This window comes from Macrotis lagotis, chromosome 5 (genome assembly GCF_037893015.1).
Source record: "Macrotis lagotis isolate mMagLag1 chromosome 5, bilby.v1.9.chrom.fasta, whole genome shotgun sequence".
Taxonomy (NCBI): domain Eukaryota; kingdom Metazoa; phylum Chordata; class Mammalia; order Peramelemorphia; family Peramelidae; genus Macrotis; species Macrotis lagotis.
In genome coordinates, this window is record NC_133662.1 from 23,764,025 (window position 1) to 23,790,421 (window position 26,397).

General features: G+C 36.3%; 1 protein-coding gene across 7 annotated transcripts in view; it reads right to left on the reverse strand.

The window, feature by feature from the left end:
- Positions 1–26,397, reverse strand: part of SUPT3H (SPT3 homolog, SAGA and STAGA complex component) — a 682,254-nt gene that overhangs the window by 82,107 nt on the left and 573,750 nt on the right. For 6 of the 7 annotated variants that reach the window (XM_074237078.1, XM_074237076.1, XM_074237077.1 and 3 more), the window contains 2 exons: positions 18,485–18,670; positions 14,257–14,367 (listed from right to left, as the gene is read on the reverse strand). In XM_074237078.1, the coding sequence (XP_074093179.1) occupies positions 14,257–14,367; positions 18,485–18,670 (297 nt within the window). The remainder of the gene's footprint in view (positions 1–14,256; positions 14,368–18,484; positions 18,671–26,397) is intronic. The other variant, XM_074237080.1, reaches the window with a different exon arrangement.

Sequence of the window (26,397 nt, forward strand, 5' to 3'; positions counted from 1 at the left end):
AAAACCCACATCTGGCTAAGATATCTCCCTTTATATTACCAATGGTATAACAATGGACTCAGGTCTTCAGTGTTCTTGACCTATGCATAGATGCTTCTTTTTTTCTTTAAACACAAGTCAGAAAGACAAAGCTCTATTAGGTTTTTTTAAATTATGAAAAACTCTATTTCTATTGGGGATAGGCAGATTTTGCCTTACTGTCTAATCTTTTTGAGTTTGATTTTATTGATAGTATTTATTTTTCACAAATCAGAAACAGAAATTGTTGATTTCATATACTTTAATTGATTTTAAAAAATCAGGTTACTGAGTAATTTTTTAGTTACAACAGAATAGAATGACATTACACATATTAACTGATTGCAGACACTTGAGAAATTGAAATTACCGAGAGGATAGCCATTTAAAAGTTTCCATGGGCTGGGGAAGAGGATATTTTTGTCCTATTTTGTTAGGAAGACGAAATTTATTAAAGATCATGTATACATATTAGTTCATAAATTGATCTTTTTGCTATTTTCTTAAGCAATTGAGATATGAAAATAATTGGCATAATAAATATATAAATTTTTAGCCAGTAAACACACACACACACACACACACACACACACACACACACACACACAGACATTTTGTTCAGTAATGTGAAGGTCATAAAAAAGTAAAATCAGATTACTATATTGGACTAATCATTCTTTCCTCTCAAATTTGGCTTGCACAAAACACAAATGAGGCCTATATTGATGCTGTCAACAATAAAGATGATAATAATGAAGAAAATGACAATGATGACAAATTAAATATCTCTATTTGAATGGAAAGGAGTGCAAGCTAATTTACAATGAAAATTTATTTTACATGGTAATTTTTTATAATTGCTTTTTCAGTGAATGCTGCCCCTCCCCATTCAAAGAGGTTTTATTTTTAGATAAGCAGACTCTAATAAGGTACTCTGGTAAGGTTAAGATAAGTCACTTAAGTCACTAATAAAGGTATTATTATTGTTTAATTTAGTGCCTCAACTTCTCATTTTAGAAAGAAAGCTAGGCAAAGTAGAAATTAAAAATATTACTAAATAGTATCAGTTAGTTTTCTCTATAATAATCCATAAAATCATAAGAATTTCATAAGAATAAGTTACTAATATAATGCAAGGACAACCATAATTCTGAATGTGTAGCTTCAAAGTTTAAATCAGTTGATAGTTTAAGTTTTTTGTTACAAGATACAAATATCTTTCTATAGAATTTTAATAATTAAAAACATCAAGAAATCCCCCATATTTGTGTAAAAATCTAATTTCTAAATATAAAAAGAAAAGTCATTGATTTGTTACTCAACCAGATGTTCAGAAAAGCCTACAGCTAGCTTAAATTCTTGCTATTGATATATATGGTTGGTCCCAGATCCTTGGCTTATTTCTCATTATAAGTTTTGAGTAGAGCTAAGAATTCAAAATAGAATAAAGAAATGACATTGTTGGGTTGGATGTTTTTTCTGTCTGATGTAATTAAATGAGCATATAGTGAATTCCCAAGGATGACAAATCTTTGATAAGATTTATCCAGAATAAAGAAATTCTGGTCTGAAAGGACTTTATTTAACCTTTTTTTGTGAAATGAGATTACTCTGGACAGCATCATTACAAGTCAGAAAATAATTTTTCCAACAACAAGCTTCTGGGGTTCTATCTTTCATAAGAGAGTCCCTAAAATATTAAGGATAAAAGCAAATGAAGAGACTTAACAGAGAACTATCAGAATTTCAAAGGGTATGATTGAAAGGTAATACCTGGAGCCCTTAAAGCCCAAGTGTGTACCAGAGGATAAAAGAGGCAGTTTGCCTCAAATAACACTCATCTAAGAACCCAGATATCTTTTCTACCTTGGAACTTTTTCTTATTTAATAATGAATTTCTCTATAGATTTTAGTATTTGTTGAAAAAAGTTCCATTTCTCTTGCCTACAATTAGAAAAACTATGAGCTAAATGCTTTATGTTTCCTAAAGAAAAAAATAAACTAGGGTTCCCTACCACTATATATAACTGTTTAAGGATTTTGTTTCAAATGATGGATAATACTTAAAATTTTTAATTTTTAAGATTTTTCAAATGTATAGAGTGTTTTTCCTATTTCAGGGATGAATAGCTAGAAGGGATGTTCAGAGGTTATTTAGTATGACTCCTTAATTTTATAGATGAAAAAATTGGAACCCAGAAAAACTGTCACTTAACCAAGATCATAAAGAGATAAATAAGATGTCTGTGATTGAACTCTAGGTCCTCTGACTCAGAACTCAGTACTAGGAAGTTCTTCTACATAGCAAATGATAGTCCTGCCTCCACAAGCTCTTTCCATGACATCTCACAGAGGTGTGGAATGGTCTTTTCCAGAAGGAGGGGAAAGGAATGCACTGTAGAGACTGGTTCTGATAACAGATTTTTGTCTAATTTTTTTTTTATCAAGAGTCTAGATCCAATCCAACAGACATTTATTAAGCTTCTATAAATGTAGGGTACTGTGTTAAGAATTAGGGATACAATTAATAAAAAGAAAAACAGTATGGAAGAAGACAAGACACAAAAGGAGGACCATACACAGAAGTGCACAGAAGCTAAAAGACTAGTAAAGAGGCTACTTGATGATAATTTCTTTGGTCAGAGAAATTCATAAAATGATGATAAAGTAAAAAAAACCCTTATTTTTGTGTGGTCCTTTCCATTTCTTAGTGATGGTGGTGAAATGGGTTGATAGGAGGGTCAGAGGTTGCTAAAAATCATAGTTTTTTAGATTGTACTTAATGTTAACTTACTTGTTGGATTCTAAAGGTGAAATCCTTGTATAAACTGAGTGGACAAACTGCTGGAGCAACTGAATGACAATATATTTTTTAAATGGACCAAGTAAAATAATGAAATTTACTGACTTGTACAATAAGACTTGCATGAATGACATCAATAGCTCTATTATCATTGTAAGAAGTTGCAGCTAAATGGAAAGATAGATCCAACATTTCACCAGAGTAAGTAGATAAAGGAGTTAACAATAAGAAACATTGTTTTATGGGACACTCGGCAACATGCATTTGCAAAATGTATATCAGGAAGATAATTAAAGTTATGTCCCAACATTTGCTGCAGACAGGGAGAAAAAAGAGAAATTCAACAAAGAATTTAATAAACTGTTCTAAGCAAGTAAAATCAGCATATAATTCAATACCTACTAACTTGATGCTAATTTATGAATAAGGGAGAATGGCAAAAAAAATTGGAAAATATGATTCAGGAGGAAGAAATGAGAACCAAAAGCTTGTAAATTATATATGTCTTGTACCTATATATGATATATACTTTTTATCATGCATACTCTCTTTTAGGAAAGAGTCAGGAGTCACTGGACATGGTAAGCATTAAATAAGATCACAAAACATGAAACTAATTATATGTTAACAGATGGAAAATAACTGGTTACCACAGTGGGATTCACTTCCCATATAGTTATGTATGTATAGTCAGACCATCATCTTGTTAGAGTAAAGAACAAAATCAATATGAAATTAGAAAAATAAAAATGATGAGAAGTTATGGCATGCAATTAAAAAATTATCTATATAAACAGGTATACATGATAGAAAATGGGAAATGGATAAAAGAACAGATATTGACTGTAAATATATATATATATATATATATATATACATATGTATATGTAAATATATATATATATATATACATATGTATATGTATATATATATATACACAGTCTACTATATATATATTTTTAGGTTTTTGCAAGGCAAATGGGGTTAAGTGGCTTGCCCAAGGCACCACAGGTAATTATTAAGTGTCTGAGACCAAATTTGAACTCAGGTACTCCTGACTCCAGGGCTGGTGCTTTATCCACTATGCCACCTAGCCGCCCTTAGAATATATTTTCTAAAAATAGTTTATCTGACATAACTCTGTATCATAATATGGAGAATAAAAGAGCCTGTAAAATACCTCAGTCAAAATAAACATCTTGCTCTCCTTGTCAATTAGAGAGATACGTCAGTCAAGGACAACAGTAATTTACAGTGTAAAATCTTCCGGGGAAGGATGGTGGAAGAGTATGAGCAGAATTGTCTTAGAAAACAGCCGAGATGGAGAAAAAACAAATTAAAAGAAAACAATGAGAAATATAACTAAGTTAGATCGTTAAGGATGAAACTGGAAGGAATTCAAGGAACAGAAGAATTCTTTAAAGCTGTATAAACAAAAACTCTGTCTGGATCAATGAGAATGGAGCCAGTATATTTGCACCCTAACATCAAAGTGTCAGATGAGCTAAGTGAGGAAACAGAGATGGCACTAAAAAAAAAAAACAAACAAACTAAAGGTGAGAAGGGCAGCTAGATGAAACCAAACCTACTAGACTAAACAGGAGCTTCTTGATGAAGGTTAAACAATTTTGAGGATGCTGACAATGGATCTTTTGAAAGTCACTTTATCTAAATGCAGTAAATATCTATTAGGCACCTGCTGATTATTCCACACTATACATTAAATGACAAAAACAAGGAGAATGGTACAGGCAAGGAATGATGAGCACCTGTACTGGGTAGAAGTGAACAGAAGGGGAAGGATTTGGGATAGGTTATAGAGAACAGATGAAGAAATCAAATTCTTATCAAAAATGATTACCCCAAAAAAGGTGACTAAAATATTCACTAACCCATAACTACTTCCTCATGTCTATAAAATATTTATAAGAATAATCTAGGCTAAGAGAATTTCTGAAGAAGGCACGAGAAATTAGCATTCTTTCAAATTTCTATAATGGCATAGCTGATTGAAAGGTAAGACAAATTCGGAATTGAACTGTGCTTTTTTGTTGTCTATTAAAAAAAATTACCTGATAGAACAAAATGCTATCTTAAAAAGTCTTCCTTTAGTAACACATACACACTCTCTCATATGCATACATATATAGTATGTTAAAATCACATATAATGTAGAAACTTAAGTGATTTACTTGTAATTCTTTGATTTTGAATATTTAGTGAGGAATAAAGGTAGGAACTCTGTGCTCAGCAAAGGTTTTTCAACTGTCATAAAGGATGTTTAGTATAGAGACCAAATGAAAGAGGATTCTGGATAGACAATAAGGTTATCTACATGTTCCTGTTAGCAGATGGCATTAATTTTTATCAAGTTCCAGAATATTGCAGAACCTCCCAAATGAGATTTATAATCACTCAAAAGATTTTAGCCTAACTAATCATATATATATATATATACATATATATATATATATATATATATATATATATATATATATGGTTAGTCATTTAACCTTTGCCTCAGTTTCCTCAACTGAAAAATATGATAATAATAGCATCTAATTTGCAGGGTTGTTAAGAGGATCAAATACAATATTTGTAAAGTTCTCAGTATGTTTACTAGTACATAGAAAACACTATATAAATGCTAGCTATTATTTTTATTATCACTACCACCACCACCACTATTATAATCATAATATCTTACTAAGTTTTTTCCACTGTGGTAGATTGTATCTAATGACTAAAAGGCTAGTCTTAACCCCTCTCTACAAAGCCAAGCAGGGGTGGTCTGCACAATCCTGGCCTGGACAGCTGGACTATTTATACAACCTATACTTATAAGCAAGTTCTGGCAGGAATTTGCTACTGTCTGAACCATACAGGGAAGGAACTCAAAACTTCCAGTAGAACTCACAACTTTCAGTCTCTTGGTCATCTGGTCCTGCTCCTGGGAATGGTACAAACTACACTGCTTGTTATTAAGTACTCAAAAGCAATGAGCAATGAAAGGTGTCTCCCACTTGGTTTGGGAAGTAGTGAAATGCATCCATATTCTTTTGCTTAATGAGGGAGGTGGCTGCTGGCAGCACGGTTTTGTCACTGGCAGTTATCTACCCATAAAAATTTTATATCCCAGTATGGAGATATTTCCTCCACCTATATGCTTTGAGACTCTGAAAGTTATTTTATGAGATTTCACACCTAATTGTAGGTCAGCTATTACTATGGACATACTTTACCAGTAACTTGTGGCTTCTGGAATAATTTGGTCATTGGTACAAATATAATAATGGCTGTCCATCATGTTTGAAGAGAACCACATCAACCAAGTTAATGGTGGCTTGACTTGCAAATTATGTTCATTAGAGTGAGAGGTATGTTGTACGATATCCTCTTCTTCTTCTTCTTCTTCTTCTTCTTCTTCTTCTTTTTGGTCTTTGCAAGGCAATGGGGTTAAGTGACTTGCTGAAGGTCACACAGCTAGGTAATTATTAAGTGTCTGAGGCTACATTTGAACTCAGGTCCTCCTGACTTCAGGTCAGTGTTCTATCCACTGAGTCACCTAGCTGCCCAAAAGACATCCTTCTTACTAGACTGTTCCAGAACTAATTCATCCATGGCCTGATTTGATCAGAAACATCTGGTGATGATCTGGTTGTTGAGGAAGCTCTTGGCTTCAGTGAAGCACTTTGGTGCTACAGTAACACTGGGCAAAGTGCCAGTTTGTGATATCTGGCAACAAAATAATGACCAAGGGGGCAGAGCCAAGATGACGAAAAGAAAGGATTGGGTCTTAGGCGCTCTCTCATAAAATTCATAAGCTAAGAACTCTAACTAAATTTTCAAGAGACAGAACCCACAGAGGGGACCCAGTGAGGCTGTTCTCCTACTCAAGGTAACCTGGAAAAGAGCAGAAAAGCTCTGCTCCCCGGGGTTGGAGGGGGTGGCCCACTGCCAGAGCAAAAGAACTTCAGCCTCCAGGAGGCAGCCCCAGGGCACTGGGAGCCACAGCTCACAGCAGGGGGGGGGAGAGAGTCTCCTGAGCTACACCACGGGGAGCACCGGGCACAAAGTGGGGGAATAGTGGGGGACCTCTGCCAGAGTGAGCACATGGAGCCCAGCCATCAGGGCACACAGCAAGCAACATGGTCTTTCAGCAGCCCAGATCCAGGAAACAGAAGCAGGAGCTGGTAAGCAGAAGCCCCCAGGGCATGAGCCCATTGAGCTGAGGGAGGGGAGTGAAGAGAGACTGCAGAGCTCTGTCCTCAGCCCCAGGAACAGGACTCTGAGGCTCTGACCACATTCAGATCCTGATTGCAGTCTAGCCCCCCCCCCCCCAATAGAACAGCAGGGCCCCCTCCACCTCAGCCCCATGGCAGAGGGGGACGCATATGGTCATTCACAGACCAGGAGTGAGGACAGAGCCTCACACACACTGAGACCCTTGTGGGAGTGTCCCAAAAGCTCAGGAAGCACCCCCCCCAAACAGGCTTAGGCTGGGAAAATGAGCAAGCAGAGAAAAAAGAGGAACACCATTGAGAAATACATTATCTATGATCCCAAGAAGGATCAATATACCCAGTTTGAAGATGAGGAAGCAGAAGCTCCTGCATCTAAAGACTCCAAGAAAAACAGAAATTGGGATCAGGCTATGACAGAGCTCAAAAAAGACTTTGAAAATCAAATGAGGGAGTTAGAAGAAAAACTGGGAAAAGAAATGAGAGAGATGCAGGAAAAACATGAAAATGAAGTCAGCAGCTTAGTAAAGGAAATCCAAAATAGTGACCAGGTCAGTCTCTCAGTGGACCAATTATCAATATGGCCTTCTGTCTCAGACCTTCAACCATACTCCCCCCAGAATCTAAAGACTTTGCTTTCCCAGAAGCTGCATGACCTGTTGAAGGAATAATACCCCTGGATCACTGATTGACATCATCTATGGTTGGAATTATAAGGGTATCTGATTATCTTCAAACCTCCCACTTTTTTTCTTAAAACATTCTTGGCAAATGCTTATGCTCTGGTCCAATTGTGCAGATCCAAGATTTTCACCTCTAGTGGCACAATACGAATGCCCCCAAGCCATCCCTCTTAATCATGGCCCCAGTTCCAAAAACCAACAAAACAGAACCTAGGTCCTCTTCCCTTATTCCTAGCTGGGATATTCATGGATATTTGGCTTGGGGCTGCTCTGAACACTAATTTTTTCAAAGTAAATGCTTCAGGCCCCATGAGACTCTCCTAAGAGCATCAAGGGGGCTTCAAGAGGCAAGGGCTGGGACAGGCTTGACTGGCAGCAGGCTGCCAAATTGATCCTGAGATCTACCTATGAGTTTTTAACTGTAGCAACTTTAATATAGGCCACTGGAGCTGGAATTACCACAGCTGCTGGCACTAGACTTGCCCTCCAACAGATCCTCGATAAAGGTTTTAAAGTGTACTCATTTCAATGATGGTTCTGTATTAGTGACAATGCAAATATACAGGGTTTTACAACCCCCAGTTGCCAGGATCCTTAGACCTGTAATGTCCAAGAAGAGGAAGAAGTAACCCGAAGATGCTTGTCAAGGAAGTAGCTCTCTACAATTTAGTGATATTACTATACCAGTGCTATCATTCCCCAATATTTTGGGGTGTTCTGTGCCTAAAATCTCAAGAAGATGCTAGCACAGACCATTAAATATAACTTAATTTGGAGTCACATTCACAAAGGAAAAGGAACCTAGCAAACTGGACTCTCCGGAGTTATGTGTGGTAGTCTCACATAGCTGTTTATCTTATTCTCCTGCTCTTCTATCAATAAATCCATCTCCAAAATGTAGCCTCAGAAGGTATCTTTATTAGGACTACAGTCAGTAGTTGCTGTCTTTTTGATATGGGTAAAATTGTTAGCCTCTTTGAATATCCCACAGGATCAGTACTGTTACAGTAGTATTCCAGAAGAATACTCCATATATTAAGATTGTATTGCAATAGATGAAAATAGAGAATAATTTACTCTCCAATCAACAGTAAGAAGCATGAATATTTGCAAATATCAAGGATGAGTTAAAGTAAAATGTTTACTATTAGAAGGTTCAAGTTTAAGGATATTATTACTATTATACTCTAAGAACACCAATGTCAAAGTAGTTCAAACCACAATCTTTTCTAATTTTTTCTGAAATTATTTCCAATTTTGGTATATACAAGAATCTCTGAATGCTAGTTTTTTTCAGTATTTTGTGTAAATATATAACTAAACATCATCAACTGAAATTGTAGGAATTTTTATAAATTTTATGCCATCCCACTTTCATTCTCTATATTTATCTTTTATAAGAAAATTTTAAATCAGATAGTTTGTAACAATACAGGGATATTTAAATACTATAACTACACATTTATTAAGTTCAAGTAAAAAAATTCATGGCATTTAGAGCTAAAAAGTCATGATGAATACTTCAAACATTATTAATCCAAGGGGACCAACATTAATTTTACTCCTAGGAATAATAAACTTTGAAGGAGACTTAGTTGTAGAAAATACCTTCTACAATCAAGGTCCCTGTGAGGAAATTATGAGGAAATCACATTACCACTCAGGATTCCCTCTGTGCATTCAGTAAGGCCAAAGAACACAAATCTGACTTGGAAAAAAATTATTAGTTTTTATAGGATCAAAAAGGAGAATATTGGTTAAGGTTAGGTTAGCCATAACCCTAACCCTAAAATCATTTCTAACCCTAACCCTGGAAATAAACAGATGTTTCTAGGAAAAATTTAATCCTGAATGTTTTTCAATTGTTATTCTCCTCACCTTCTCTGCATCCTTTGACACTGTAGAACAACCTCTCCTTGTTACTACTCTCTTTTCTAGGTTTTTGATTGATGTCTCCACCTTCTTCTCTGATTGCTCCTTCTCAGTCTACTTTGTTGGATTCTCATCTAGGACACATTTTACCATAGCTGTCTCACAGGATTCTGTCTTGGGCTCATTTCTCTCCTGACCTCCATACTATGTAATCTCATTAACTCTTGTGAATTTGATTACCGCCTCTATGTTAATGATTTTTTAAATCTTATCCTAAGCTCTCTGGTTTCCCTTAATCTCACATTTCCAATTGCATTTCAGACATCTCAAATTGGAAGTCCAATGTTCAAAATGGAACTTGTTTTACTCTGTAAACCCTTTCCCAGTCAACACAATTCTCCCAGTTCCTTGGGTTTGCAGCCTTAGGCATAACCTTCAACTCCTCCCTATCTTTCGCTCCTCATATTCAATTTGTTGCCGAATCCTGTTAATTTTACCTTTACAACATCTCTTGAAAATGACCCTTTCTTTTCTATGACACTAACTCCACCATGGTGTGGGTCCTCATCTAGTAGAATTTGGATGGCAAAATGAGAAAGTCTGATCAATAGAGTTGAAGTCCTGAATGCTGAGTATCTTGCCTTTGGTAATGAAAAGTTTTCTAATGGTTGCTAAAATATCATAATAATTTGGATACTAAGAGAATGAAAGACAGATATGAACAATCAATTTTCACAGAGGCCTTTTCAGAACCAGACCCAATTTGCAGTTTAAAATATATTTTTCACATTTAATTTACTTTCTCACACTTAAGACTTTTGCAATAGTTTGCAGTTGGATCTACCAATCTTAAGTCTCTCCTCACTTCAATCCATCCTCATTGCAGCCTCTAAGTAATTTTCCTAAGGCATAGGTTTGACCACATCCCTCCCTTACTCCCTTCCTTATTGCTTTCAGAATCAAAGTCCTTCATAACCCAGCCTCTCCTGCCTTGCCAGTCCTCCACGCTGACATGTACTCTTCAGAGCAGTGGCATTGGCCTCCTGCTTGTTCCTCAATCAAGACCCTACATTTGTCATCTCTGCTTTGAATCATGCTTTGAATCCTCTCCCTCCTCTCCTCCACCCACTTTCTTGCCTAACTTCCTTTAAGTTACATCTAAACATCCCATCTTCTACAGGAAACCTTTCCCATTGCCTCTTTGTCAAAATGTCTTCTGTTTCTTGATTTTTTTCCTCATTTATTTTGTATCTAGCTTTTCTGTACATATTTGTTTCTTGTTGACTCTCCTCTTAGACTGGGAGCTCCCTGTAGGCAGAATCTGCCTGACATGTGGTAATATTTAAAAACAATTTGTTAACTGACTGGATTCCTGTCCAAAAATCTATTAAAAAAACATGGCATCACACAGATTCACCTATTGTGAGGGAAGAAAAGGAAACAAAAACTTGAAAATACAGTAAAGGCTGGAGTAATGCAGGTTTAAGTATAATGGCTGAAGTGTGTCAAGTACTTTGATATTTAGAAAGCACTATATTATTTACTATTACTTTGTGCAAATGTTATTTTTCCATTTTACAGAGAAGGCAACTGAGGTCCAAAGAATCAAGATCCCTTGTCTAAGGTCTCCTAACTCTAGCCTCAAACTCAGGTCTTTTCCCTCCAAGGTCTTATCCCTCTATGCCTTCCACTGTGCTGCTTTGCGTAAGTTCCTTGTCAGACCATGGAATGGTATAATATTCAGATTGTCTGTAGACAATAAAGGGGAAAAAAAAGAAATGGAGAAATAGTTTCACTAATATGCATGCGATTATAAATGGGGGAATAGTCATAAGATATATTTGTATTATGTACATGTATGTATGGCTATGTATTTAAGTATGAAAAGCAAAAGAAAACTATTTATGAAAGGAAGTCAAGGAGAAAGACAGAAATAAATCTGAAAATTGTTTCAGTAATAGGTGTGTGTGCATGTGTAATTATTTCAGTAATAGGTGTATAGAGGCTTGAAAGTGCTTACACATGGTCACTTTTGTTCGTATATGGGGGGTGAAATTGTATGTTACTAAAAAAAAAAAGTAGGGGTGAGAGTCAGTTGACCCTGTCCTAGTTTTATATATGCTAGTATTTGGCAATTCTAAATAGTAGGATGCCCAGGGGAAGTTAATGAAATTATCATGGCCTCAATTTCCTCAACTTCTTAATGGGGACAATGATATACTTGCTCTATACAACTTCTAGGGGTGTCATAGAGCTTTACTAATACCTCAGAACTGTATAGTTTTAAAAGAAGTTTCACCATATCAACCTACTTAACCTTCATAATAAAGTAGCTTCACATAGTGGTTGGCTGCTGTCCCTCATTCATGAAGAGAACTAAAATGATGTCACTACGTTGAGGTCAAGATCGAGTTATCTGACTGTGTCTGATCAGAACAATAGGAGCTCAGAAGGCTCTACTAAAACAATGGTCATTCGACCCCTGAAGTGAATTGCTCTTTTTACTTTACAGAAGTGAGGGGTAGATTAATTGTTTATATCGAAATCAATTTTAGGAAAGTCACAGGGCCAGAAGGAATGTTGGAAACTCTTTCATTCTACCCATTTCACAGAGAGCATGAGAGGGGGGGGAAGCAATGTGCTCAAGCTCACACAGGTCAGTATCAGAACTAATACTGGAATCCTGGACTGTATCCTTCAGTTTATCATGCTGCCCACAGTCTGCAGAAGAGAAGGTTCTCTAAAGGTTTTTTTTCCCTAACTCTAGACCCTAGATCTTGCTATGTAACTAAGCAAGTAGGGATAAAGGAAAAGGAAGAAATCATAGAGTACCAGCAGTTATTTTCTCTTCTGTATTCTAGACAAGTAAGGATGAACTTCCCAGGTCCTTGAGTATATATTCCATCTTCTACTGGGATACTCTAAGGTGAGCTATTTAAAATTAAGGACACTTTACTTCACTTAGACATTTTAAAAAAGCCCCCCCCCCAAAAAAATTGGCGATGTGGTGTAATAGTTTAGCTCAGTATTTGAACTTAGATTTAAGTATATTTCTCAAAAAATGTCATTCTTTTAATATAAAGTTTTGCATCAAATGCTGAAAAAACCTCATGATGAAATCATAACTGTAATAATCAAGAGAATAATTTAATCTAGGTTAGATATGGAAAAAATTAATGAGATCATACCTATGAGATTTGCTTAAGTTCCAAGTTCAGTTTTTGTTGTTGTTGTTGGGTTGTGTTTTTTTTTTTTGAGTTTGACCACTGCTACTGCCTCCTTTTGTGGCAGTCTTAACAACTCCATGATTAGAAAGTTTCACCCCCCCCCCCCATATTAGGTATTTTCTTAATTCTGCCCATTACTCTGAGTTCCCATCTTAGGTCACCTCTCAAAAATCCTCTTCTCTCCTCGATTCCTATACCCTTCAATTACTTGTAGATTATTATATTTGTTGGTTGTTTCCTTTTTCTTCCTTAAACTCATTCCATTGCACTAACCTCTTAGTCATAATTTGGCCAAACCACAAATTTTATATTTTTAATCTTTCCTTATAATCTTTCCCTCAATTTCATCAACTATTTAGGTCCTCTTTCCAGTAATTCTGAGTTTCTCTAACTCTCCAGCTAGGCTTTAGTTCTAAGGCAGGTCTCCTTTTGCAACAGAAGCATAGAGTTTTGATTTTTTTTTTTTTTTGCTGTTTGATGGAAAAAATTTCAAACTATGCCCAGTGCAGTAAATAAAATGTTCATTCAAAAATATGTATCACAGTCACAAATAGCATCCTAATTGTGAGCTTAGGAGGAATAGAACATAGAACATAGTCCTGTTATGTAAACAAAATCTTTTATAATTACAAGAGTAACAGTAGCTGATCAACTTTCATCAACATATTAAGATATTGTATAATAAATAATAAATTAACTGGATCAAAAAAAGGGAAACAAAGTCATATTAGTTAATAATGTGGAAAAATGTTATGAGGCAGGAAGTTCTATTCCATATGAGTTCCCTCAAAATATATAATTTTTCCTCTAAATAGGGGAAATCTCAAAACAAAGACTTCCCAAGATGGACTTAAAAATAATACCATTCTCTGGTGAGATGAATTAAGTCTTCAATTTTCAACAAAATAGTACCTGATCTAAACTTGAGAGGTATATAGTTTGAATAGCCTTTAGTTTAGTTCAGAGTTGGTCAAGCAAAAAAAAAAAATCCTTTCTTCTCTCAGTATGAAGTCTATCACTTGGGAATAGAACATTTGACAGAAGGGATTATCTCCAATCTGATTTATTTTAGAATATAAAGCATCTCAGGCAATATTTGGATACATATAATTTTGGGGGAAAACACCCTATAAAACTAAGCTTTGAGAAACAGAAAATTTGAGCCTCACAAAAACATAATTTGTAATTGAAAGAAAATAATATTTAAAAGAAAAAACTTTTTTGTCCTTCCAAAAAAGAGACAAAAATGACTAAGTTTTATTTCCCAAGAGAATTATGCCACTTTTATACAAGAAAATTACAGTCGCCACAAATTGCTCTCAACAATTCCAGTGCTTCTTCATTTGACCACTTGAAAATCAAAGTTCTTTCAGATTATAAATATAACTTTTTATAACTCTGTTATTACGTACTGTGAATGGGGAAACCGGGCCAATCTTGTGGCCATAGCGTCGAATGGCCTCTCTGATGTGGCTGGGCTGGATGGCATCGCTTTGAGCCTCGATACCACAGGCTGCAGTGCTCTGCAACAGAAAAACACCGAAAATGTTACTAAATCAAAAACACACAACAGACCTACAGTGAATAAAATATGAAAATAAACCTTTATCAAATGGACTACTTTTTCCCCCCTGAGGACACACATCATTACTGCCATATACTATAACCCCCCCAAAAAAAGTTCCATTAACAAATCAAAGATGACTTTTACATGACCTCTTCCTACAGAACTACCAAAAGCTATTTTTATGCTCTTAATATTTCACCTAGGACCAAATGTCAAAGTGCAGAAGAATGAACAGCAGCCACTTGCACTCAGATTAAAAAGCAACACAGGAGACCTGCTGAGAGAGCCACAGGAAATGGTGTTTTAAAGGTTTTAAACTTTTGTTATTGTAATGATAGGCTAAGCAGCCCCTGTTTTTCAGGGAGTGTTTCAAAACTTGGGCAGGACTTTGACAAAATTTTAATCTAGTCAGAATTAAAGTAAAAACTAGAATATTTTTTTAAGTGTAGTAGACCTAAAAGTGTACATTCAGGGATTACTATTAAATTGTTCTTAATACTCTTTGCCTATCTTTCTAATAATGTAAAGTGGGAAGATGAAAAATACAGGAAAATCAAGAAGGAACCAGATTTCAAGTACTGCAGGCATTTAAGCTGCATAATAGAGAGTCAGACTTGGAGTGAGGAAAAAATTCAAACCCTACCTCAGACACTCATTGGCTATTTGAGCTGGGCAAAGCATTTAACTCCTTTGGGCCTCAGTTACTTCATCTATAAAATAGGTGCAATAATGACACTACCTACCTCATGGGGTGGTTGTATCCAATGAGTTTATATATATATAAAGCACTTTGCAAAACTTAAACACTATATAAATGCTATTTATTACGGAAGGGTTAGAAACTTCTTATAATTGATGCAAAAATAACAATTACTACATGTGAAATAATATATGATTTGTTCATAAAGTTGAACTGAAATTATGAATATTAAAATGATAAACAGTATCATGATGAATAATAAAAATAAGGATAAAAATCAGAAGATTTTTATGTTTTTGTATTGATAACACCACAGATAACCAACTCTTTAATAGGATAGAAAAGGCTGATATTATTTTGCTAAATATGAAATTTTAGGTTTCTACCTCATTTCTAAAAGCTGATTGCTACTAAAAGACCTAACTCCTTTACAAAAATATTCTGGTAGTGATGTTCTGCATTGGCAAATTATGAAATGCCATGACTTTCAAAGAATCAAAATCACAAATGACCTAAAGGGCAATGGAAAGACACCACAGGTATAAATAAATTACAGAATACTACCAAGAATGACTTTTGAATGAGAAGTGGCATAAAAGTCATCATTAAGGACATAAATGACTGGAAAGGGAGGTGAGCTGGTCACATAAAGAGAATAAAGGACAACATATTTATAGTCTGAGTGCTGTACAGGTAGGTATGCAATAAAATGTGAAAGGAACCAGAAAAAGATGGGTGGGTTAAACCTCTGCAGGATTCTTGGAAGGTCATAGACAAGATACACACACACACACACACACACACACACACACACACACACACACACACACAATAGAAAGAACAGATGGATTGCCATTTTTTTGCTACTAGAGGAAATGAATACCTATACTGCTGAGATTACAGATTTACTGAAGAATCAAAGCAGAGGAAAGAAATTGTATCCAAGACACCTCAAAATGTACATATATTAACTGCAAATAGAAAGGCCTTATTGATTTACAGAGGCAAGAGCTTTTTATACTAGATGCTATAGAAAGATTCATTGCATGTGCTTCTTTAAAAATCTCTGAATTGCATGCCCCATTTTTTTCTTCTTTTGTAACAATTGCTTACAAAAAATTACAACTGCCCTCCTCCTCATCAAGGAAAATGCTTTAATCGCATCACCAATCCTTTGCAGGTTTGTCATCACCACTGCCACCACTGTCATCATCATCACCACCATCATCATCATCTCCTCTTTCTGTATGTCTTTCCCCCACTTTCAACCTCTCCCTCTCTACTAGTTCCTTCCTTGATGCTAACAAACATGCCCACAGCTGTCTCATTAAAAAAAACCCCGTCATTTTTCCCTGTCACCTCCACTCTATCATTTTACATCAGTTCTTTCACAGATTAAACTCCAAAAAAAAGTTAGCTAACTCATTGCTTTAATTTCCTTTATTCCCATTGACCCCTGATTTCTTAACACTTTGCAATCTGGATTCTTACTATATCACTCAATAATATTTGAATATTATTATACTGCCCTTCCCTAGATTAGCAATGCTCATTTATTGCAAAATTCAAAAATCCTCATCCTTCTTGCCCTCTTAGTAGCATCTGACACTATTGCATAGGATTCTTTTCTTAGATATTTTCTCTGGTTTTTGTGCCAGCAATATGTCTACTTGTCTGATTTCTTCAATTGTGTTGAACTGTGATTGTCCCCTCAAAGCTTTGTCTTGAGCTTTTTCCTGGTGATATTATCAGGTTCCATGGGTTCTATTATTATCTCTAAATATCCAGCCCTAACTTCCCTAGTTAGGTATCTCTTATTACTATTAATTATAGTAGCAACTGATATTTAATACTAAGTTAAAGTTTCAAAACATTTTACAAACATTATTTCACTTAAGCTTCACAAAAACCTGTGAAATAGGTAATACAGGTATTATTATATCTCCCTTTTGGTCAACAGTATAAAATAAAACTAATTATCTTTCCCCTTAAACTTGATCCTCCTCCAAACTTCCTTATTTCTGTTAAGGCTGCAACCATCAACCTTCTAGTCAGTCAGGCCTTCAAGTTCTCTCTTCCCAAATCCCTATTGCTAATCAGTTGACAAATATTGGTTTGCTTCCATAGTTATTTTAATTACTTTAAGTATCTGAAACTCATAAAACTATATTTCTTTGAATTAAAGATTTTTGTTAGCAATGAAAGGAAAGTAAAAAAGGTATACTTTGAAAGAAAATGAATTTTACTTATAGAATAGATTTAACTATTATGACTGTCCCATAGAAGACAGTTTTGAAAAGGAACAAGTATAGATAGGGAAGCAAATGGATAATGACCAAAAAAAAATGCCTTCTCTGGGAGAGACAGGAGGTAACATGGGCCAGGCAGGTCAAATCATCTCAATAATCACCTCTCATGAGACTCTGGCAGAGACAGCTCAGAACCCTAAAGAGCTCCAGGAATAGCAGCAGTGCCCAACTTACTCTTGACCACTGACTGTTTCTAGCACAGCCCTAGTAGCCATCATTGAGGGGAGTATCCTTTGTGGAAAAGGGATCCACTATTCTTACTATCATCACCAACTGGGGACCAATCCTTGCTGAAAGACATTATGCCTACAAGCCACTGAAGTAGTAACTCTCCCTCTTCCACCCATTTGCCTTGCTTCCAGTCTGGACCTCAGACCTAGTTCAAGGAAGCAGCTCTTGTAGAGATGCAATCTGGGAACTTCTGCAGATGTTATTACAGTCCTTACTTTCTCAGCGGCTGCAGCTACTGAAGATCCAGAAAAGAAAGTGTTTGCCATCAAACTCCTAGGCATTGTTAAAAAATTCAACAAAAGAAAACTGGTTTGGATATATCAATAGAAAATACATTAAAGAAGATGCAGTACCATCTGCTTTGCTCTTATACTCTTATAGCTGAAATTTCCTATAGGTGTGGTCTCTCTCTAATTGAATAAAAACTTTTTGAGAGCAGGGATTAGTGAATTTCTGTTTTATCCTCAGTTCATTGAGCATATCTTTGAAGCACTTGATAAAAAATTTTTTTTATTCATTCAAATTGCTGACTTTACTTCAGAAAATTTCAACTTTGCCACCCAACAGAGCATCTTCTTTGCAGGCCTAAGAGCCTTAAGAACCCCAGCAAACCACAGGTCATGGGATTTAGATACTTCTGGCCTTTGGAATCATCTAATTTAATCCCCTCATTTTTGAGGGGATATTTGAGGAAGTGGAGGCTTATAAAAGGGAAGTGAGTTGTTTGAGGTCTTACAGGTAATAAGTGTTAAAGCTGAAATCTGAATTAAGATCTTCTAACTTCAAATTCAGTGCAATGGCCAATCCACAGTGCTGCCTCTTGTTTAACTGACCTTTTTCCTCTTCCTTTGCTTTGTTTTAGCAGAGTCTTGTCCAACATTCCCATTCCCCAAAGTCCCTGATTGGTTTTTCCCTGGGTGTTGTGGTCCAGAGGTTGGAGCAGTTGGTGTAGGAGGAGGCGTATTTTCAGGGGAATCAGGGCTGGATTTCATGCCAGAACTCGACCCGAAGAGATGTGGCTGTAAAATCAAGAGACCAAGCTGGCTGCTTAAGGAGATTCAGCAAAATGATTTATGAATTTGATGGTAATTTAATCTAAAAATGAAAGAACAGGATTTTTTTTCAGATATAGCCTAAGGATAGTCCTATTATTTAAAACAGGAAATGATGCCCTTGGCAAGTCTATGGATGTTAGTTTTTAAGTCTGGAGAAAAGATCAAAATTGTTCTGAAACTCTTGTGCTTCAAGGGAAGCATGATCCTCAATCTCTATGTAGAAGTCCTGGAAAGGCTGCCAATTGCCTAAAACTTGGTATATCTGAAGTTGAATTCACTAGCTCAGCTTGGTTCCTTGCCCAAATTAAGCCCCACTTGAATCTTTTCTTCCTTCTGGCTGTTGCATGTATTCTCCTGTGAAGCAGTAGATAGAGTACTGGACCTGAAGTCAAGAAGACTCGCATTTGTTCAAATCTAGCATCAGTCACTGACTAGTTGTATGACCCTGGACAAGTCATTTAGCCCTGTTTGCCTCAGTTTCTTCATCTGTAAAATGAGCTGGAGAAGGAAATGGCAAACCACTCCGGTACCTCTTGCTAGAGAAATCTCAAATGAAGTGAGGAAAACATTGTACATGACTGAAATGACTGAATAACGAAGTAATTCAAGCTTAAAATCTTGCAGTGATGGGATCATAGATCTCAGAGAAGGATGTTGTCTAGAGATTATCTATGCCAACACCTTTCTATCCCCAGATCCTTTTTACATGTAGGATATTCTTGACTTCTTCTTGCTTTATAGCTACTCTGTTGTCAAAGTCCTGCTGATTGGCTGTTGTTTTTTTTTTTTCCATGATGATCCTTGCAGACTTCTTTCCCTTTCAAGTTCTACTGTCAGTCCACTAGCTTTGGTCCTTTTCAGCTTTAGGTCTAGACTACTGCAATAATCTTTCTAACTGCTTGACTCCAATCTCTCTAATGAAAATCTTCAGAATACCATAAATGGAAGGGACCTCAGAGGTCATACAGTTTAACCTGTACTCCAAAAGCAATTTCTTCTACAACAATCCTGACAAGTGGGTCACCTAGCCCTTTGCTTAAAGGTCTTCTGTGATGAGGAGCCCATTATATATCCTACCATTCCATTCCATTCGGTATATCTGAAGTTGAATTCACTAGCTTGGCTCAGTTCCTTGCCCAAATTAAGCCCCACTTGAATCTTTTCTTTCCATACCCTTCTAGATTAAATGTTTTAATCTTTGCACATACAAGCAGGCTTTTTTACTTGGAATACTGTCAAGGTACATGTTCAACTCTTTTATGAGGTAGGTATTCCTGATCCACTGCAGCCTACTGTTCCTGCTTGGAACTCCCTTATCACTTACTAGATATATTACTCTCTGTCTCTCAGGACCGAAGTAAGTAAATATGAGTTGTTATTAATTATTTAAGTCATTTATTAAACCTCTATATGGCAGGTACTGTGTTAGACTATGGATATAATAAAAATGAAACCATCCCAGCTCTGAAGGCATGAATGTTTGTATGAAAGTGTGTATGAATATGAGGGGAATGGGGGTGGGAAACAACATGTACATAGATTATGAAATATAAAGTGCAATCAAAGTAATTTCTAGTAGAAAAGGAATAGCAATTGGGGAGTTGGGCTAGAAAGTCTAGATACTTTCTATAGAAGTTGGCATTTGAGTTGAACTTTAAAGGGAGCTATGATTAGAAGTGAGAAGGCAGAAGTGAACAGGAAGTATCTTCCAGAACTGGGGATAGCCTGTACAAAGAGAAACAGGAACAGGAAATGAAATGTTGTACACAGGGAAGAGCAAGTGGGGCAGTTCATCATCATCATCATCATCATCATCATCATCATCATCAATAGGTATCTTTTATTTAATACTACCTAGTCTTTCATGTGTGTATCTCTTTTGCCAACCAGGCTGCCAACAGGGCTGAGTCTAGTAATTAGTATATTGTAGGAACCCAAGTGATGTTTGCTTGATTATGGTGGCTAGTTCCTTCTAGTCACTTAGTATTGGGCTCCAAGTGGGAAGAAGCATTCTGGTCCTCTTTAAGGCATTAGCTCATTCAACAACAGTAAAAGAAGAACCTTGGTGAGTAGGAGATAGGTATTCTATTATTAATGGAATTCAGCTATGGTGTTCCTTGATCCTTATACCTTTGCTTTCAGAAAGCCCACACTCAGTCTGCATAGGGAAGCTTTTCTCAGCTGCTGGGGAGCTGGAAACAGTTGCTGTGGTAGTCAAACAGTTCCCTAGGGCAGCTTGACTTATGCCAGCCTAGCCACCTTGGAGAATCAAGAAAGGAGAAAAATGAAGGGTTGTCTTTAGCATTTTCTCGGATGCAAAGTGGAGAATGTTATGTATACTACATTTCTTCAATTATAAATGTTATAACATATTGGCATGACATTAATGAAAAACATACTTTTGCATTTATTTGTAGAGCATACATCAAAGGAATTTTAGGGGGCATTTTATTGACATCGAAATTGTGTTTTGTAACATCATCAAAATGAAAGTTTCTCAAGCAAACAGGCAAAACAGAGAGTTCTCTTCAAATGCACTGATGGAGAGATGCCTAGTGTGGTTTCTTCCAAGGGAAAAAATAGATTTGCAAGAGATTTGGTCTATAATCCAAATTCTTAATTTTGATCCATATCTAGGATTTTTCCTCTATCAGATTTTCTGAGGAGCATAACCATCCTGTTGGGATAGTTGTACAGTTTAGGGGCATTCCTAAAGTGTGGCAAGAGCAGATACTGCTTCAGAGTTTCAAAGTTCCCTAGGGAATAGCTGAGCATCTCACAGATACCATCATCAAGTCAGAGTTTGTATTGGGATGTTGGCATGGAGTAGGCAAAGGCTAACCTTGGCACAACCATGATGGGGTTTTGGGTCCTCTTGTCACATGTCTTACTCCTTACCTAATGTGAAATTAATGTGTCCTGAGACTGCTGACATACTTAGCCTTGAAGCAACAGGAAGGGGGATTTAGTTGCTCCACAAGCCAGCGAGGTTCCTGTACTCTAGATGCATCTACTACCATAGAAGGAGCCCTCAAAAATGCTGAAAAGATGAGGGTTTATTGATTGTATGCAAGGAGTAGTATGGTAGGAACCAAGGTTTCTTGCTATTTCCCCAAGGAGAACAATTGTAGCTATTCAAAACTAATCAGTTCAAGTCAATTTAATTGCACAAATGATAAATAAAACACCTCCCATGTGCTAGACACATTGTGCTTTATTGAAGAATATCTATATCCACTTTAACTCAAATTTGAGCATCTTCCTGGGGGATGTGTAGGAAAAAAGAAACAAACAAAAAATCCTTTATCATTAACTCCAAAGATGTTGGTAGTTAACAATAAAAGCAATAGTTATTAAGTTTCTATTGTATGAAGATCATGGTGTTATACTCTGGGAAAAATGTAAAACTGGTACTTGCTCTAGTAGAACTTAATAACTTGATGATGATGATGATGATAATGATGATGATAATAACAATGATAGTATTTATTAAGGTTTATAAAAGCACTTCACATGTTAAAATCTCCTTTGGTGCTCTAAATAACCCCAAAGCGCTAAAACTCCCAGATCTTTTATGGCACTATTGTCTACCTAAACCTTCTCCATCTTTTATTTGTAAAATTAATTTTTAAAAATATATAATTATCCCTAGTAAACAGAGATTTAGTTCACTATCTGAATTTGTTGAAATCTGATACAGGTTCTGCCATCCTATGTGTGGACTATTTCTTTAGACTTCATGTCATCTGCAAATTAGACAAGAAAACTACCTATCCTTCAGACAAGACATTTCCATTTAAAAATATATATATATATATATACATATATATACATATATATGTGTATATATATATATTTTCTATGGGGGCAGCTAAATGGTGCAGGGGACAGAGTACTAACCCTGCAGTCAGGAGGACCTGAATTCAAATTTGACCTTGGGCAAGTCACTTAACCCCATTGACTTGCAAAAACAAAACAAAATATATATGTAATATAGATGTGTAAATGCAATATAATATTTGCATAAATATATATATTACATATAAAATAAGTATTTTTTTCTACATAAAGAAGGTTTATATTTTGCCTATTAGTGGTTTTCACAGTTGCAAGATTCATCATATTTAGTATAATTCTTAATTCTCTTCTCTCTTGGCTATATTAATTTACCACTCCCCAAACAATACATTTTCATTATTTGTAAGCTTTACAAATCTGAAAGATGTGATATGAAACTTTAGTTATCTTAATTTAACTTTTTTCTTTTTATTGTGATTTGGACCATTCTTTCATTTGGTTGTTTGCAGCTTATATTTCCATTTTGGAAAGGTTCTCTTTATTCACCTCCTTATATTCTCTATAGTAATAACAAAAATAAAATTATATCTCATATATATAATTTTAAAATTTGCAAAATGCTTTGTATACATTATCTCATTTGTTCCTTACAACAATGCTTTGTTATCATTTCTATCTTACTGATAAAAGAGATTGAAGTTGAGGAGTTCAAGGAAATGGACCAGGTTGCATAGATATTAAGTTTTTGAACTCAGGTCTTCAAGTCACCAACTCAATCCACTATTTCAACTAACTGCCTACCTTGGAGAAATCTGCTACCAATCTCTACAAATTCTCTCTTCTCCCCCCTTCTCCACCCCTCCCCCACCCTGGCCCAATTCACCACTTTTCTCTTGGTGGTTCAGTGGACAGAATACCTGAGCTGGAATCAGGAAGGTCTGAATTCAGATCTAGTCTTAGATACTATACTTACTAAATGTGTAAATCATTCAACATCTATTTGTCTTAGTTTCCTTATCTGTAAAATGGAAACAATAATAGGACTCACTTCCCAGGATCTGTAAAGCTAATAACTGAAGACTTAGCATAGTGTCTGGGACATGATGACTGCTACATAAATGTTAGCTATGGTTATTGTTATTTCTTTTTGCACTTTTTTTTAAGGTTTTTGCAAGGCAAATGGGGTTAAGTGACTTGGCCAAAGCCACACTGCTAGGTAATTATTAAATGTCTGAGACCGGATTTGAACCCAGGTACTCCTGACTCCAGGGCCAGTGCTTTATCCACTACGCCACCTAGCCGCCCCTTTCTGCACTATTTCTTCACAATTTTTGTAACCTGTATAACTGAAATTATCAAACTTATCTTCTATATTCAAAACTATTTCTTACTTAGTTAAAATATTCTTCCCCTAGGCATCATTGAACAAGCTATTTTCTTCTATTCTACTCTAAATTTTTTATGAGACAACTATTTATAGCTTAGTTATGTAATCATCTGGAGTTCACTGTGATGGTGTGTGATATAAGATGTTGATCTAAACTTAAATTCTGTCATCTGCTCTCCATTTTTCCCCAGTAGTTTTTGTTACTAGAGAGCTCTTACCTCAGTAGTCTTTGGGTTTACCAAAATTAGGATACTGTGTTTGATTGTTTCAAGGTCCTACTTAGCGTATTCTATGGGTCAATTTCTAGCTTTGATAGCCAATACAAATAATTTTGGGGATTAATACTTTATAGTATAGTTTCAGATCTGGTAATGCAAGGTAACCCCCTTGCCCCCTTTCATTACTAATTTTTTTCCTTGTCCCTTCAAATGAATTGTTTTATTTTTATCTAGTCCTATGAAGAAGTCCAACTGATACAGTACTAAATCCATAAATTAGGTAACAGAGTATCATTTTTGTTATATCATTTTTACCATTCCTTCAATAAATAAATCACTCTCTTTGATAACCCAAAATGCATTCCTCAAGCACTTTCAGTTTCTCCTCTAGGATGGAGATCAAATTGTACAAACATAAATAAATGTGGTCTAGTCAGAAAAATAAACCTAAATCAGTCTCTGAAGGTCAATCAATCATTCAACAGGCATTTGTTAACACTTATTTTGTGTCAGACACAGAGAGGCAAAAATATTCCCTGGTCTCAAAGGGCTTCCATTTAGTTGAGGAAGCCAACCTAAGCGTGTGTGCATGTGCACACACACACAAACATGTGCACACAGACAGACACACACACACACACACACACTCCCAAGTACCTGTGCATGTGCAATGCACACCTGCACACTCCAATGAACACACTCCCATGTAGACATATACACCCAACACACATGCACACACATACGCATGCATGTACATACACTCACACACAGTACAAGCAAGGTGGTTTCAGGAGTGGACACTAGCAGTCAGGGGCACAGGTAAAAACCCAGTGTAGAGGTGGCATCAGAGATTCTAAGAGTCAAAGCTGAGTCAGGGAGACCAGAGAGGAAAGATTGTGTAAAGAAGAGCATGCACACAAGACTGATTCAAATGTAGACTGTGTTTTAACTGAAAAGGAGGCTAGAAGGAGCTAGTGAATGGTTTTAAAAAGTAAGCACCAGAGCATACAGGTGATCCTAGAGAAGCTATTGGAGCTGGGTGGATTTAGGCCAATCCCTTTGGGAGCTCTGTGGAGGATGGTTGGGGGGGACGAGGGCCTGAAGCAGGGTAGGGGAGGAGAAAGATGCAGGAGCTGATCAGACATACAGGGTGAATGAAAGCAAGGAACTGAGGATGGCATGAAGGCTGCAAACCTGATTGAATTCAGATTAGTGTTGACCCTGACAGAATAGTGAACTAAAAAGGGGCATGGTAAGGGAGGGGAACATAATGAGTTCTATTCGGATGTGTCCAGACAGTTCATCCAAGATGAGCCAGGGAAGGATAAGTGGATCTGGCAATCACCAGCACAGAACAAATACAGTCTACATGAGATGCTAAGATCACCAAATGCAAAAATATCGAATGCAAGGAGAAGAGGGTCCAGGAAATCATCTTAGAGGACATCCATCAATTATGAGAATATCATGAAGATCCAGGAAAAGAGTCAGAAAGCAGAATGAAACCATGAGAGCCCTGAAAGGAGAGGGGATCCAAAGGAGAGGTATTAGCTATAGCAACAGTCAGTGAGGATGATGATCAATAAAAAAGGTCACTTGGTTTTCAATAAAGAGATCATTGAAGAGAACATTTCAATTGAATGATGACAACAGTAGCTAGATTGTGGAAGGTATAAAACTGAATAAGAGGATGCAAAGTGGAGGCACAGTATGTAGATAGTTTTCTCAAGAAGTTTAGCTCAGAAGGGACAAGAGGGATATTGGATGATACCTGACAGTCATGGTAGTATCTATTAGGGTTTTTAAAGGATGAAGAAGATAGGCATGTTTCTAGGCAGCAGGTTAAGAAGCAGTAGAAAGGAAAAGACTGAAGATTAGACATATTGTATGATAGAGAACTCAGGAAGGGATAGGATGGTTATAATCTGGGCAAAAAAGAAGGGTTTCCCCCAATTATTAGAGACTGAAGTGAGGGAGGACACTGGAGGAATCATATCATAGGGATATGAGATGAGGAGAGACAGATCTCTTGGCAAATGGTCTCAATTTGGGGGTGAAGTATAAAGCAAGTTATTCAGCAGGGAAGGCAGGAGTAGGATGGAAGGCTGTAAGAGAAAAAGAAATGTTCTGGGCTAGTCCCTATGGTGAGTGGGATATGGTTTCAATTAGAAGAATCAAATAGGAATGCCCTTCTTCAGTGAGGGCCCAGTAGGAATTAGTAACTCTAAATCTGTAGCAAGTGCAAACCAGTTAAGTCACAATTCTCATTTTCCTTACTTGTTTAAAGC